This window comes from Athene cunicularia, assembly GCF_003259725.1.
Source record: "Athene cunicularia isolate RWA chromosome 13 unlocalized genomic scaffold, athCun1 chr13_part1, whole genome shotgun sequence".
Taxonomy (NCBI): Eukaryota; Metazoa; Chordata; class Aves; order Strigiformes; family Strigidae; genus Athene; species Athene cunicularia.
Genome location: NW_020799117.1, coordinates 14,147,558 through 14,162,318, shown reverse-complemented (window position 1 = coordinate 14,162,318; position 14,761 = coordinate 14,147,558). Strand labels below are relative to the sequence as shown.

Genomic DNA, 14,761 nt, shown 5'->3' with positions numbered 1-14,761 from the left:
GATGGGAAAATTACTTGGTTCCACTGTCTCCTGCAGTATCTACAGTGCTCTCTTGGGTGTCTAGACCCAAGGGAGGGAAATGTCATGAAAGGTGTCTTGGAGACTGCATTCTCCAGAGCAACTTCTACAAGGCTTTATGGTGGAAGGATGCTGAAGAGGTGGATCCCCTCTGACAATATATAACTGTAGTCTTTTCTTCATAGAAAGGACAGTTACCTAATTTTTCATTTCCTACTGGAACCCCTGAAATAATGATTCCTTATTCTTGACTTGGTATGAAAAAGGTAAGACGAACTGTCATTTCCGCATTTTTTTTTAAATATTTATGTCAAATATGACGGACTGTTACTGATTTTGTAACTGTTATACGTAAAAGCTATGATTTTCGCCTTGTAAGCATTAAGAACATTTTTTCTTGGCAGGAAAACCATGTAGCTACAGACATGACATTTAAGAACATACTCGCCTTTCGCCTTTGTAATCTGTCACAGACTTTTGTAAAATAATAATAATAAAAAAAGAAATGATAGCCGGATGGAGTTTGGTATTTATTTTTCAGAGACTACATATGGAGCAAAATGGAAAATACATTGCTAAATGAGTATAGATTGCTAAATTTTATGATTAACATACTGAAATAAAGTGTATTTATCTGAACAGAATCCAAATCTTTATACACATTTATACAAAATGATTGAATATCTCAGCTTGGGACTTCCCACATATTTAATTATGACAGCTTGATGTTCATGATCACTTTTGCAAGAATTTAGGCAGAATTACCCCCAAACTGGTTAAAAGGATTAACATAGTGAAGGTTCAATCTACGTAATATTTTTGAGCCATGCTGTAAAAGTTAATGAATGAAAGGAGCTACCCATTTAATCCAGTTATAGTCAGTGTGACTTACTTCAAAACCTTTTAGGTTGATTTTCCTTACACTTCAAAATAAATTTTGAATTGTCAAAACTGCACCCAAGACATTTTTTTAAAGTACTACTAACAAGACCCTTGGACTGCAGTCTAGCTTGGAATATAGTTTTCATTGAACACAGCCTTTGAATATATCTAAACAAGTTTTTGTGAAAGAGGTGCAGTAGGTGGGAAAACTTGTATTGCCTTAACATTTGATTTTTCTATATCTCTAGTCATCCAACTATTCAAGCATGCAGCTAAGAGAACAACATTTTTTCAATATATCTCTTGTCATCTTTGTATCTTCCAGTCATACTGTCATCCTTTGAAACTTACCCCAGAGTTGCAACAATTTACTGTAACTAGCTCCACACCCTTCTTTTTCAAATTAATATATTCAAATTAATACATTCTCCCTTTTGTGGAAAAATTAAGTATTGGGCTGGGTAACAACATATACAAGGTGCAACACATACATAAACTAAATCATACTGCCAACACCTTATATAGAAATGTCTGAAATGGTGCCCAGGAAGCAAGAGTTCCCCAAACCACCCCCATTGCTGTCTGACAATTGTACATTTTAGTAAACACAAAAATGATTCTGGAAATGTAAAAGAGCTTAAAAAAAATAAGTCCATAGATATTTTTTTGTTTTTTTTTACTTGGGAAGATCCATGTATCCTAGGGTGAAATATAAAGATTAATCCAATTTAAGAGTAGGCAAGGTTGAACCACCCCATATTTAAGAATTGAAACCACTTAGAAACTTGGGAGAATCCTAGATTTCGGTGCTCAAAAAAAAGAAAAGAGTATCAGTGATTAACTGCCATCTAGGTTACCTTGAAAACCACAAATACATTTTCAAGATAGAAGTTCCAGAATTCTGCTGCTGTGGCACATTTGTTTTTTAGTTTCAACAGTATCCATCAGCCCTGCAAGACAGGTGACATCGGTATTAGTCAGCCCATGCCACCTGCAGTAGCTGCAGCAGCCTTAACAGACTGCTGAACAAACCAGGGCAGGTGGAGGGGTAAATGATACACTTTTATTTCACAGTTCAGTGTTTAGAGCACTAAGACTGGGATTCATTCACTTGCTCTGTGGGACAAAAATTCAAAATTGCAAATCCTTCCTCCCAGTAAAATGCCCAACTCATCCCTATTAGGTGCTTTATGTTTGGGAGACAAGTGATCCTTTTTCCTTCCTGGTCAAACTGCTCCATTTACCAATTAGCTTATACCAGTTGAAGGGAATGGATATTTAGAGCACTTCCCTGTAGGTGAAAGAGACTGTTTTGGATCATCTCGGGGGGGGAAGAATTGGATACTGTCCTAGTCAGTATTGTCACACTTTTTTTTTGTGGATGTAGTAATAAGCAATTTGAGAAGAGCTTAACAGAAATCAGCAATAAATCCAGAATGGCATATACTGCCTTCCAAATATTAATGTATTTTCCCACATTTTAAAAGTGGAAATAAAGAAAGAACCCCTTAAAGAATTATTTACCTACTTGATTTCAATAAAATACTGTCACTTCTCATTATGTATGCCAAGGAAAAAAACCAAACAAAAACAAACCACACAACGAAATACCAAGTCGACTGTCCACCTCAGTGTTCTTCAAATTTTTTCTTCTTGTGGCTTTTATCCCCATCTCCAATTTTTCACATCAGTTTTAAACAATGTGATTTTTTTAAAAATATGGTGTCAAATTTAATAAAAATTTAGCTGCCTGCAAATATAGAGGATGTACTGAGAATCTTCCTGACCAAGCACTGAGGCCCAGGATGTTTCAAGGCTCATATTTTCAAAACCTCCTGTACCTTTTTTTTGTGTGTACATTTATTATATCCCCAAGCCAGTGGCACGTTGACAGAGAAACACTGATCCAGCCTAATCTAACTCTGGAAATAGTTTTCACTGAATTAAGGAGCAGGGGTGGGGGGGAAAAAAAAAAAAAAAAGGAAATCACTGAAAGCGCACACAGATTTCAAGAAGAATTGTAAATATTTATGATTCAGATATACAAATCCTGATGGTAAAGAAAGAATCAACAACTGTTTCTCATGCTGGCAATATACATTTATTGTCATTCTGGAGATAGGTTACCATGTGTATATCAGGACTTCAGACTAAAAATAAATTGGAATTACGCCGGTTGGAAATGAAAGGACTGAATCTAAAGCTGACCTTTAGAAGGTCTTCAGTTCGTCTATTTTTTTGTGGGTGGGTGTGTCCTTTTTAAAAAAAATTAAAAGCTGAACATCTTCCCCTTCCCCTTCATTTTAACCTCACAAAAATAAATGATCATCCAAATGCAGCTTTTTCTAGTTTTACTAATAATCTGCTGGCAATCTCAAAACATCTATATTGTTGATTCTACAACTTCAGAAGGAATCTAACCTTTACAAACCATGTTCTTCCTCCACTCTACCTGGCTACTGAGTCCAACTTTAAGGACTAGACTTAATCAGATTAAAGATTTGTTTATATTAGACTACTGTGGTTACATTATTATGGTGCAAACCTTCAACATACATGCTTTGCTGTTCCAGAACAAGCTGTATCAGTGCAAGATCTGACACTCTGTGCAAAAGAAGCCACAGTGCTATAAATTCTTGAAATACCTTTCTTCTCCCTCTCATGTATTGACTAACATCTTCCTCCCACTGATTTCACCAAATACTGTCCCCAAAAAAGAGAAAGATGAAGATATTTCATGCTTTTGTACAACAAACAAACTCCCCACTCCAAAAAAATAAAATCTTCCTACTCTGTCTGATCCCCCATCCAAAAACACCCAGGTCAAAGCTCAATGTTCCTCACCCTCCCAACCCTCTTCCAGCTTTTACGTATCACCATAAAAACAAATGCATACAACTTACTGTACAAATATGAAACTGCAGGCATTCAAGTTACAGAACATTCTGAAAATATTTCAAGCATAAAAAGTACACTTGATAATTGCAAAAATAAAGTTTCACTTTTTTAAAAAACATTTTGATTAGAGCTCAAGCAAAACAAACACTTAACAATTCCTACTTCAGTTTAACTTCATAAGAACACCACCTTCAGAAGTTAAAAACAGAAAACTCATATTTTTGGTGATAAAGTATCTGACTATGTCTTTTAATGAAGAGAAATGGTATATACAACAATGGCACAGACCTTAAGCATCAACAACATATTTCAGCCAAAAGTAAGTCTACAAGTGATCTGAGTCATTCTTAGCATCAAATGGTACTGATTACTAAGAACCATAATCTGCTAGGAACAGACATTAAGTTAGACTGGTACGAATGGAAGGAAAGATCCATGACATCAAATAGGCTCAGTTTTTGTCACTGAACTTGTTTTAGGCTAACAATTTCCCTAGTGCAAGACCATGTTTACCTGATTAAATGAAAACTCATAAATGTCACAATTTAAGAACACTTATACAAAACTATTTTTTTCTTTTAAAAAAGTGCCACATACCATACTTTTACTAAAAAAGTTACAAACTAATGGAAGACTGTCTGCCTCCATCTCTTGTCAACAAGGAAAGGCCAAAGTGATTCTTTGATCCCAGCTCGAAAAGGCGTTCTTTGACCTATCCCCAGCATCTCCAACTTGGAGCAGTCTAGCTGAGCATTCCTCGGACGAAGAGCACCCACAACTGGACAATCGGTGATCTAAAAAATAAACAGAGAAAAAACCCAACACACCAACAAATAATCAGAAATTACAGAATCATATTTATTTTTACATATGCTCATGAAGTCTTCCTTCATAGGTTTCTATATAGGTATGTTTCCTTCTTCCCTTCCAGCTATTTTGTGTGTGGAATTTTTTTTGTTTGTTTGTTTGGGGTTGTTTGCTTGTTTTATGTTAGTTTCATTTCAGCGTAAGAGATGTCAGGCAGAGCAACGTGAAGTATCTTAAGTTAAATTCTTCTCACTCAATTACTGCTCATCATTTATGCTTTTCTATGCTTTATTCCTACTTTCACTCTATGACTATAATCACAAGGTAAGAAGTGCTCTAAAATGCTGACAGAACCATGCCTTGATCAATATACTTGAAGAGAAATACATTTAGGCAGAAAAAGTTCGGACTAACTTAGTGTTCTTCATTCTTTTTCTCTCCATCTTCCAAGCCATATTTCAGTTCCATCCTTTACTAACTCAGAATCCTTGGCATTTATTTTAAAATAAATAAAATCTTATTTACATATATTCTCATAACATTACAATATGTCTTTAATAGTAGTCTTAAGTGTCCATAAACCGTCAGAAGTGTTTTAAGCAAATCAAATATGATTTGAAGTGCATGCATTCAGAAATAAATCTGGACACTGAAAAGTTCTTACAGATTTCTACTTTCAAGTTAATATTCTGTCAATCTGTAAGCTTTTTTAAAGACAAAAATACAATTAAAAAAATGGATTCACTTGTGACTAAGGAGAACTCTTCTGCAGAAATACCATTTTGCTACAGACTGTGAAACTGGTTACTGACTGACTGGGTAGTTTTCATAATTCAGCAGGTCAAAGCAGCTGTTGTTTTCCTGAATTAAGACACCAGGCAGCACCCTCAGCAATACATCTGCTGTGCCAGACATACTCACAGAGATCGTCCTGAAGAGGAAGATTATTTAGCTAGCGTGAGACTACTACCTGAAATGATAAAGCACATGCATCCTTCTGCAGGTAGAACAACACATCACTTACTGGTCTCAAGTGGCTGCTGGGAAGGTTGAAAGCATCTGCAATCGCACACGCCATTTCGTACTTAGTCATCTGTTCATTGCCAGACCAGTGAAATGTTCCTTTTACTGATGGGTCCTACAGAACAAACAGGAAACACAAGTTAATAAAAAGCAGCTAGCTAGCCCTCGGCCTAATTCCTCAACCACAATTCCTAAGAATTGTGCAGACTAATCTTCCAGCAAGATCCTATCCTGAAAGGCATCTCACTGATGTTCTAGAAACGTCTCACGCATTTTCAGGGAACACCTGCAAGGGATTGAGACTGAAAACTGGTGTTACATATATCTGACTGACTTGCCACAAACAGCTTCTCTTCTGTAGAATTAACCAGAGGGAAAGGAGTGAGCCAACCAACTAAAGTTAAATCACTGGGGAGGAGGAACTCAGCTATTTTATAGCATTCACTTACTCAAAAACAAATGCAAGAGGCACCACACATATCCCGTTCTGAAAGTTAAACTGCAATTCACGTACAAGTCCGATCAAACAAATTGATTGCACCACGCCCACCATATGTGCATGGTCCATTTTTTTTCCAGATTATATGTATGAAAAATAAAAGTTGTTCCTTGGTTTTGTCACATTGCTAAAGTGGTAATCTGAAGATGCTGTGGTGAATAAACACACTACAGTATTTAAGTCCAGTGGCTTGGTTTTGCCACCTCAGCGTTCTTAATACAATAAACAAGGGCATCTTTGAGAATTTACATCCAACCACCATGAGGTTTTATTAGCCCAAAATGGCAATCTCTAGAAGGTATATAAGAGTAAGTGAGGTTATTTGCATTTCTCTCCTGTATACTAGAAGACACATGACAATTTTCAGAAGGATCTGCCCCATCATTTCACTCACTTTTGTTTCAAATGTCAGAATATCTACTCACTGTCATGTAAAGATGCTGCAGTATTACAGCTAGTTCTTTCTTCCTCCCAGTGTCCCGGAAATGCAAAGAATAATGCAGGCTGTGTGCAGCTTGCATTTGTTCAGAAACAAAGCCAAGAATTGAACTGTTTTTACCCTGAAGAGGCTTGTTTCTTTAAATTCTTACCAGCATTCTCTTTTCAGCCAGTTGTCTGCAAACAGTTGCTACATCCTTGACATTAGTAGGAAATCTTTGTTGCCAGTGATCCATGTTGGCAGATTTATTACTGAACTGCACTTTATCAAACATAACAGTCACAGCACTCTCCTCCAGTCTTTCTACCTCTCCATACAAGACAGGAATCCTAAGTACCGCAGCACCTAAAAGAAAGAATATTTTACAAGTATTAACATTGTTATGAATAGCTATGAATGCTGCAGAATAACCTGAGAAGTGTTTTGGAAGTATCAAGAAATAAGTTAGTGATATTAAGCATCTACAAAACACAAAGAAAACACAATTAATATGTTTATCCTCATAATGTAATTTTAATTTATATCAATTAAAGCAGTTTATAAACACTATTACATAAACTTATTTTCACTTATTCCATTGGTTTCCATAAAATATAACAAGTTTTCATTAACACCATAAGAGAAAACAGAAGGCTTGTTTGGGTTAGAGCAAAAATTTTAAAAATAAAAAAAGCAACTGGACTATGCAGTTACTCCAGCACTCCCCATCCTCCCTGGGTAAGATCAAGAACAAAGATTCCCACCAAACACAAACCACCGTATTTGGCTGCAATTACAGACAAAGATTTTTTTGTGCAGCATGCAGAAGCCTCCTGCATATTTACCAGAAAAAAAAGACATCAACCTTGGAATGAATAAAAAGCTTCACAAATAAGGAATAAGGTCACAGCACACAGTAGTAAACAGTATTGGGTTTCAAGATAGTGATTTGAGAAATTAACAGTAAATAAGTGTAAATAGAAGGCCGTTTTATGGTAGAATACATCATACTAGTCTATCTTGGTCATGAAGCCTTAAAAGGCCTGTTTGAGGGGAAATCCAAGAAGGCTATGACAAATTCATTAAAAGTAAAAGTAATACATAGGTATTAGATAATAATAGTTATAAATAAAAAAGCTATTTGAAAGAAGAAAAAAAAAATCAGTCTTGAAAATGAAGTAGAAGTCACCAAATCATTGCTATTCTTAAAAATTTGTAGGAAAATGCTAACAGCTATTAGAAAAACAAAACCAAAAAGCTAACAAATTATTCTCACAGAAAAGTAAACCAAAAGAAGTATTTACACAAGGAAAACAAATACAGTAAAAAGCCCAACATGACACTGATTTCCTGCTGCTCTAAAACCAGTTATTTGGTCACTCAGCAAATATGCTCTTCCTCTCTTCAAATACTGGTTGAATACCTCTCAATATCTTTAGAAATATTGAGAAAAAGACTGCTTTCCTTTTGTTCTCAGAGAGCTGAGACTTGGAGAGCGTTAATTTCATTACCAAAACATTTTAATTTTATAAGCATGAATACTAAATATAACTTGTATCCCCTCCTAACCAAAGTAAAATGTATTTTCAAAAATTACACACACACACACACAAAAAAAAAACTATTAGTGAAGATTCTTGCATTATACAAAGCAATAGATAGGGAAGTTCTTCACACAACTACAGACTGGATAGACTGAATTCTACCTATACAATATTAGCAAATTAGTGGTTGGAAGACTAATACATCTAAAATATTTCTATTTGTATGAAACAGTATCATTATCAAGAATCTTACTCAGCACCACCTCGAAATTCCTTCTGCTAATTCCACTGCTGCAACCCACTACTGCCTGACAGATCGGGCTCAGAAAGGTTATGAAACAAAACTGAAGTGCTGACTTGAAGGAAGGATCTAATGAGATACCCATGTACTTGAATTTGATGCAGTCTTATCTTCAATACCAATCTAGAAGAAGGAGCAAGTTGCATTACAGTCAAATTCAGAGATGATATTTTAAGAGGTGGAGTGAATAACTTTTTATTTAAATTAATTTTTAATTAAATAGGAATTTTCCTATCAAAGTATTTTTTAGAGGCCTATCATTTTCCAATATAGTACATATTTACTTACTGTAAGACCATCATACTAACGTATCAACTGTTCAATTCTCTAGTTAGGCAGAACAGAATCACCGCGTATCAGACTGACTTATCAGAAGCTTCTTCTGCAAGTACATTGAGATTATTTTCTTAAAATTCTTTTTGAAAACAGAAGTGATACTTTCCTTACAGTATGTGAATGCAAACTGAGAGCATGCTAACTAGAAACAACCAAATATCTCTTTTATACAAGAAATAAGTTTTAAATTCAAAGGAACATGTTCAGTCCCAAGTTTTTTTCCCTTATCAAGTAGAATTTTTAAAATTATGTTTGTATATTTTGAATGTAAATTTTCATTAAGAAAATATGTAAACAATAAATAAAAAAACCCTAGTTGCTTAAAACCAGATATATGTTACTAACCCTATAGAAAGTGATACAGGCAGGAATCTGATGTGTGGGGCAAGCTAGGTGGGTGAAAATAAAATGGATGGCCTGATGGCTTATGTAATGAGAGCAAAACAGGAGATCAGCAAAGAAACCAAGAGTAACAACAAAAGCCCACGTTGATTTTATCTGCACTATTACTGAGTCATGAGTCTGGTTTTCTCTTTAAGTAAACATACATTCAGAACAATTGCAATACATCCCCCTAAATAACAGCAGCTATATATTAACGTGGTAAAGCTTGTATCATTCCAATATATTGACGTATTTTATCTTTCCTTAGGAAGACCTGATTCACAGTAGACAAAGGCTTGTGAATGTCTATCAGAAGATTCTAGTAACACAAATTAAGATCAAACCAAGTGAGAAATAAAGCTTTAGTCAAGCTATATGCAATAGGAATCATTTAAGAGGAAGGAGAATGACTCCTAAGCACATTCTTTTCTAAAATCTCATTTCCATGGTTTTGCAACTTTACCACTGACTTATGACTCTATTATGCTAATATACAAGTAAAAACTCTATTAAAAATATGTGACTGTATCCTTACCTTCATTATTTTCCAGGACTGCCTTTTCACCCTCTAGTTTGGTTTTACCATATAAATTCAGGGGATTTGGTACATCAGTCTCTTTATAAGGAGGGCTTGTTCCATCAAACACATAGTCTGTACTAATGTAGATCAGGAATGCTCCAACTCCAGCTAGGAAGAAAATGTGTATACATAGTCTATTTTAATTCATGCCTTGTTTGAAATTCCAATAAACCTTTAAACAAATCTGCAAAGACCCTCATCTCCTAGCCCCACTCATTCCCACTGCTCTGTCCGTTCACTGATCCTTCACGCAGACATGCCTGCTGCCCTGACACAGAATGGATGGATGTCACACCAATCACCAAAATCACTTTCAGCACGTTGAGTAACTTACTCATATTTACATCCATGTATAAATAAATGCAGTATTTTAACAACAAACCAAATCCATTTCCATTAGATGGTCTCCTTACCTGCCTCTTTTGCTAAATTCCCTGAAGCAGCCACATTGAGCTGAGAAGCAGCGTCTGGTTGACTTTCTACAACATCTGGCCTTCTCTCAGCAGCACAATGCACTATAACATGAGGCTGGAAATTAAAGACTAATTTTAAACAAACGTTGTCAAAACACTGCAGTTGCACCCTAACTCTAGCAATGAACTCCCACCAGCAAAAAGGCATTTCACTAAGTTATATGAAGTAATAGAAGTAGTAGTACTACTTTTAATCATGGCATTCTGAAGAACACGTTTTCCTTAGGAAATAAAGTAGAACCATGCTGCTTCAAGATACCAGAAAAATTGATCATTAGCTTTGTAATTATGATCTTCAGTAGTTTTGATTTTACAGCAAGATTAAAGCTGTAGGTTTGTGGGGGTTTTAACTCTATATAATAGGATAAAATATATCTCACAAAATAATACTCAAAAAAATTCACTGAACTGTTTTTAGATAAGCCATTTACACATGACTTATTTGAATATGCAGACTACTAACAAGTTATTTAAAGCCATTTTACAGAATGGCACCCTGTGTAATGGGTTTTATACACTCCCCTTGCAAATTAGATTGAAAACCAGTGAACTTCTTACTGTACCACACACTAGACCAGTTACTGCTGTTGTATTCAAGCATTCAACTTCAAAAGAACTGCCTTACGCTACTATGTCAGTAACTCACATCTTTTCCTTTCAACTGTCAGTGCAGGTGTGCTGACATCTGGAACCTGCAGTCCAGCTATGGTGATGATGGCAAAGGTCAGAACTATCTGTATCTACACAGCCAATCTATACTCCAGATGTGGCAGAAAAAGCAGCCATAGATTTTTCAGAGCTCTGCCAAAGCATTAGCTCCACTAAAGCCACGTGAACTCAGCACCAGAACAGCACTATCAACTCATTACTAGTTGTATAAAGTACGCTGTCCATCCACTTCATAAACTTACCTGAAACTCATGGATAATGTCATGAACTGCAATAGAGTCCAGAAGATTAATCTGTTCAAATCTGGGCTGAGCTCTTCTATATCCACAGCCAACTGCATTCCAATTATTTTCATTGAATTCTTTAAACACAGCTCTGCCAAGAAGTCCTGTAGCGCCAGTAATCAAAACTCGCCTACTGGGAATATCAACATCCTCCTAGGGAAATGAGAACACAAAAAGTTTTCTTTCTACTATTACTACTGTTTTGTCTTAAAAAGTATCCACGGCTACAGTCAGTGCTACTGTACTAAAAGAGCTTTCCTTGCCACATGAATGTTTTGGAGTATCTCATGGAACACAAAGTCTGGGAACATCAATACTGTACCTAGTCAAGTATTTAAACATATTTTTGAAGATAACAAAAACAAAACTTAAATGGGAAACTCATTTACTTACACAATGAGAGGGGAAAATATACCAAGCCACTAATGACGACAGAATTTTAAGTTTATCCAAAATCTGATAACTGTGCAATGAGTGGTAAGTGAAATGCGGGAAATAAATTAATTTGAAAATGGACACAAAGTATATAATATTTTGGCTCCATATCCCGCAACAAAAAAATCTGGATAGACTGTGCCTGTTAGAGGCTGCAGCAATACAATGACTGTAAGAACTTCAGACCTGACTTTTGTTATTAAATAGAACAGTAATTCATTGTTATTCAACACAATAGTCAATAACAGGGAAACTAAAGATACAGCTCTCTTCTCAGTTTTACAAAATGTATCTGAAAGTGATTTGATAATTTAAACTCTCAATCTATAGAACATACTAAAGATTTACTTCAGCTACTGCACACTTCAGTACTTAAGGCAGTCGCATACATCAGTGCACACAAAGTTCATTTCTCTCCACCACTCACTCACCAGACCATCAAGTTTTCAAGACAGCAAACATAATCATTATTTTCTTTCATGCTTTCCCTTCTGCACGTATCATGAACAAGAGCTTGCTAAAATCAAAAGCATATACTCATGTGCCAGTACAGAACAAAACTTCAGGTGTGCAGAATCCAGAAATCTTGGATTTCCTGACGACTTTATACACAAAACCAATTTGTGATCATTAATTATAATTTTGTAAATAATATGCAAGTCAAATAGCCCAGTCACTTCTGAACATTCTCATGTTTTCAGCATTGTAACAGACTGCTACTTTTAAACTGCAGCACAGGAAGCAACAGAAATCACTTCCAAATTACTGTCTTTCACCCTTAAAGTTAAAAAGCTTTTGTTTCATAATGGTACATGCAGAGGTGTGTTATGGAAACAGCCTATTCCAAAACAATTGCTTAAAGTTCCCAGCACAATGCAAGTAATTTCAACTCCAAACTTTCAGGCAAAGGATGACTTATTCCTATCAGTACCGGATGAAAATTAGTCATTTATATCTGAAAATGACATACTAGAGCAAGTGATGTTTTAAAAAAATCTTCCTTTATCTTTACAGTCAATTTAATCTCAAAACACAAGTTTGTTTACAATTTTTAAAGACTGCACATTTCTCTGAAAAGCGTGAGAACAAGTACTGTTTTTAAAAAATTATGTACTTTTTATTTTAGCAAAAGTCTGAATAGAAGGCCATAGGACAGATTATCAGTGCTTCTATAGACAGATGGTACTTGCTAATAAGTATTAATGACTGGCTGCAGAAAACAGAGTTGAAATGTTCTCCAAAATCATCACATATTATTTTTAATAAACAGAAAGCGACCAACACAGAAACATGTGTCATTTGTAAAATCTGACATTTTAAAGCATCATTCATCTAAGTTAGTTCATTCTATGCATCATAAAGAGGGTATTACGTTAGCAGCACAGCTTAAACCAAACACAGTCACAACACTATGAAGCACAGTTTGCTTCCTGTTGCTGTTGTCTGCAATACTAACTGGTTTTAGTCACTTGTTTATGAGAAGCCAAGATGAAGTGATAGATGTTTCCCATAAATTCAACACAAACTGACTATTAACTTAAACTTATTTCATCTTACCAGAAGTTCAACATTCTGGTAATACAGAACCTGCACAGATTAACTCTGTACACTGCCTTGCTCCTTCCCAGAACGTCCTGTCTCAAACTACAGATAACAAAACTTCCAGTCCAAGAGACCTCAGAGCTTCGACGTTCCTGCCACTGCTGTGTGCAGATGCCTCACTGCTATCCAGGCACAGACAAGAGACTGGCTGTTAACAGCAGCATACAACTCAGGGTATCAACCAGATCATCTTTAACAGTTAGCCAGGCTAAAAATTTTATTGCTGTTACTTACTTTGTCTTGCAAGGAATTAATCATGGTGCTCTAGAAGAGAAGGTGGCAAAAATCTATAGCTACTATCTACTCCTATCAGTACTTAACTGAAATCATATATGGCATAACATCTTTTTGACTTTTGTTAATTTCCATTTTTTTTTCTTAAATATGGCTGGAGTATTAACAATGAAGGGAACTAAGAAAAAAGGCTGCTCTTAACTTTAGAACTTACATTTAGAACTTACAGTAATTTTATAGACAGTTACTATATGTGAATAAAAAACATTCTAGAATTCAAACATTATCCTTTTGCCTGCGAGTTTTATAGCTTGAATGCAAGTTCTTATTCGGAGTAGCCTATCTGCTAAAAAACTTGTACATGTATTTCTCAATGAAGGAGCAATGATCAAATGTGCAAAAAGTTCTCTTAGTAACTAACTTTGAATACTACTACTTAAAAGTAGTTTTGAGCTTTTTAATAAAGGATCCGATTTCACCTTGTTTGATTTGATGTTCAATACTAAGAATCAATGTAATAAAGAAAAATTGTACTCAGCAGCCTCATTCACATAAAAATACACAAGCAATAACATCACAATATTAAAAAATAGAATTTATGAGACCCAAGACTACTTTGTGGACACTACCAAAATACAAATTAAGAGTATAATTTACAAAAATAGTAAAATGTGATGCATTTCACGGTACTTTTTAAGCTTTATGTAAAAACTGAACTTGGTAAAATCAAAAATATCACCTTTAAGGAACGCCCACTAAAACCTAAAGCTACTGGGATAACACAGATCTGCAATGTAACATGTCGATAGAGAAGTCACTACAGGGATGTCACTACGAGACTGGGCTCTTCCCTCAGCTCTGACATCACCTACAGCAACAGAGCGAAAGGCAACGCACCAGGCTCCCCTGGAGTCAGGCCTGAGGAGCCAACGCGTCCGGCCTCGGCAAGGAGTTACGTGTTTCGTTGCTATGTCAAACACTCACTGCGGCGCCTAAAAGCTACACCTGTTGAACACGATTAGTAATAAAACGTGCAACAGAAAACAGCGAACCTACAGAAGCAACAGCAGGCAGAATTCCTGCACAGCGCTGCCTGTTACACGCAAACCCGCTCCGCAGGAGGGCCGCTCGCGTGAAGCGGTTTGACAACGCCGCGGCCTTCCCAGCGCTCGCTCCGCTGCGAGCAGAGCTCTCTCTGCGGGATTAACGCGGCGGTAGCGAGGGCCGATCCGGCGCCACCCGAGTTCCCCGAGCTGGCGGCTGAGCCCCGGGGGGGCAAGGACCGAGACGACCGAACGAACTTGGAATGAAGGGCCCAGGCGCCGCGCCTCAGCGGCGGGGCCGCGCCCCGCGCCGCCGCCATGGTCGGCCGGG

The 14,761-nt window shown here is 36.4% G+C and overlaps 1 protein-coding gene across 1 annotated transcript in view; it reads right to left on the bottom strand.

The window, feature by feature from the left end:
* Positions 1 to 3,889: 3,889 nt before the first annotated feature.
* Positions 3,890 to 14,761, bottom strand: part of MAT2B (methionine adenosyltransferase 2B) — a 12,425-nt gene continuing 1,553 nt past the window's right edge. Inside the window, exons 2-7 of the mRNA XM_026858105.1 lie at positions 11,075 to 11,269; positions 10,104 to 10,218; positions 9,646 to 9,798; positions 6,718 to 6,911; positions 5,630 to 5,743; positions 3,890 to 4,592 (exon numbers count right to left, since the gene is read on the bottom strand). Of these exons, the coding sequence (XP_026713906.1) occupies positions 4,422 to 4,592; positions 5,630 to 5,743; positions 6,718 to 6,911; positions 9,646 to 9,798; positions 10,104 to 10,218; positions 11,075 to 11,269 (942 nt within the window). The 3' untranslated portion in view covers positions 3,890 to 4,421. The remainder of the gene's footprint in view (positions 4,593 to 5,629; positions 5,744 to 6,717; positions 6,912 to 9,645; positions 9,799 to 10,103; positions 10,219 to 11,074; positions 11,270 to 14,761) is intronic.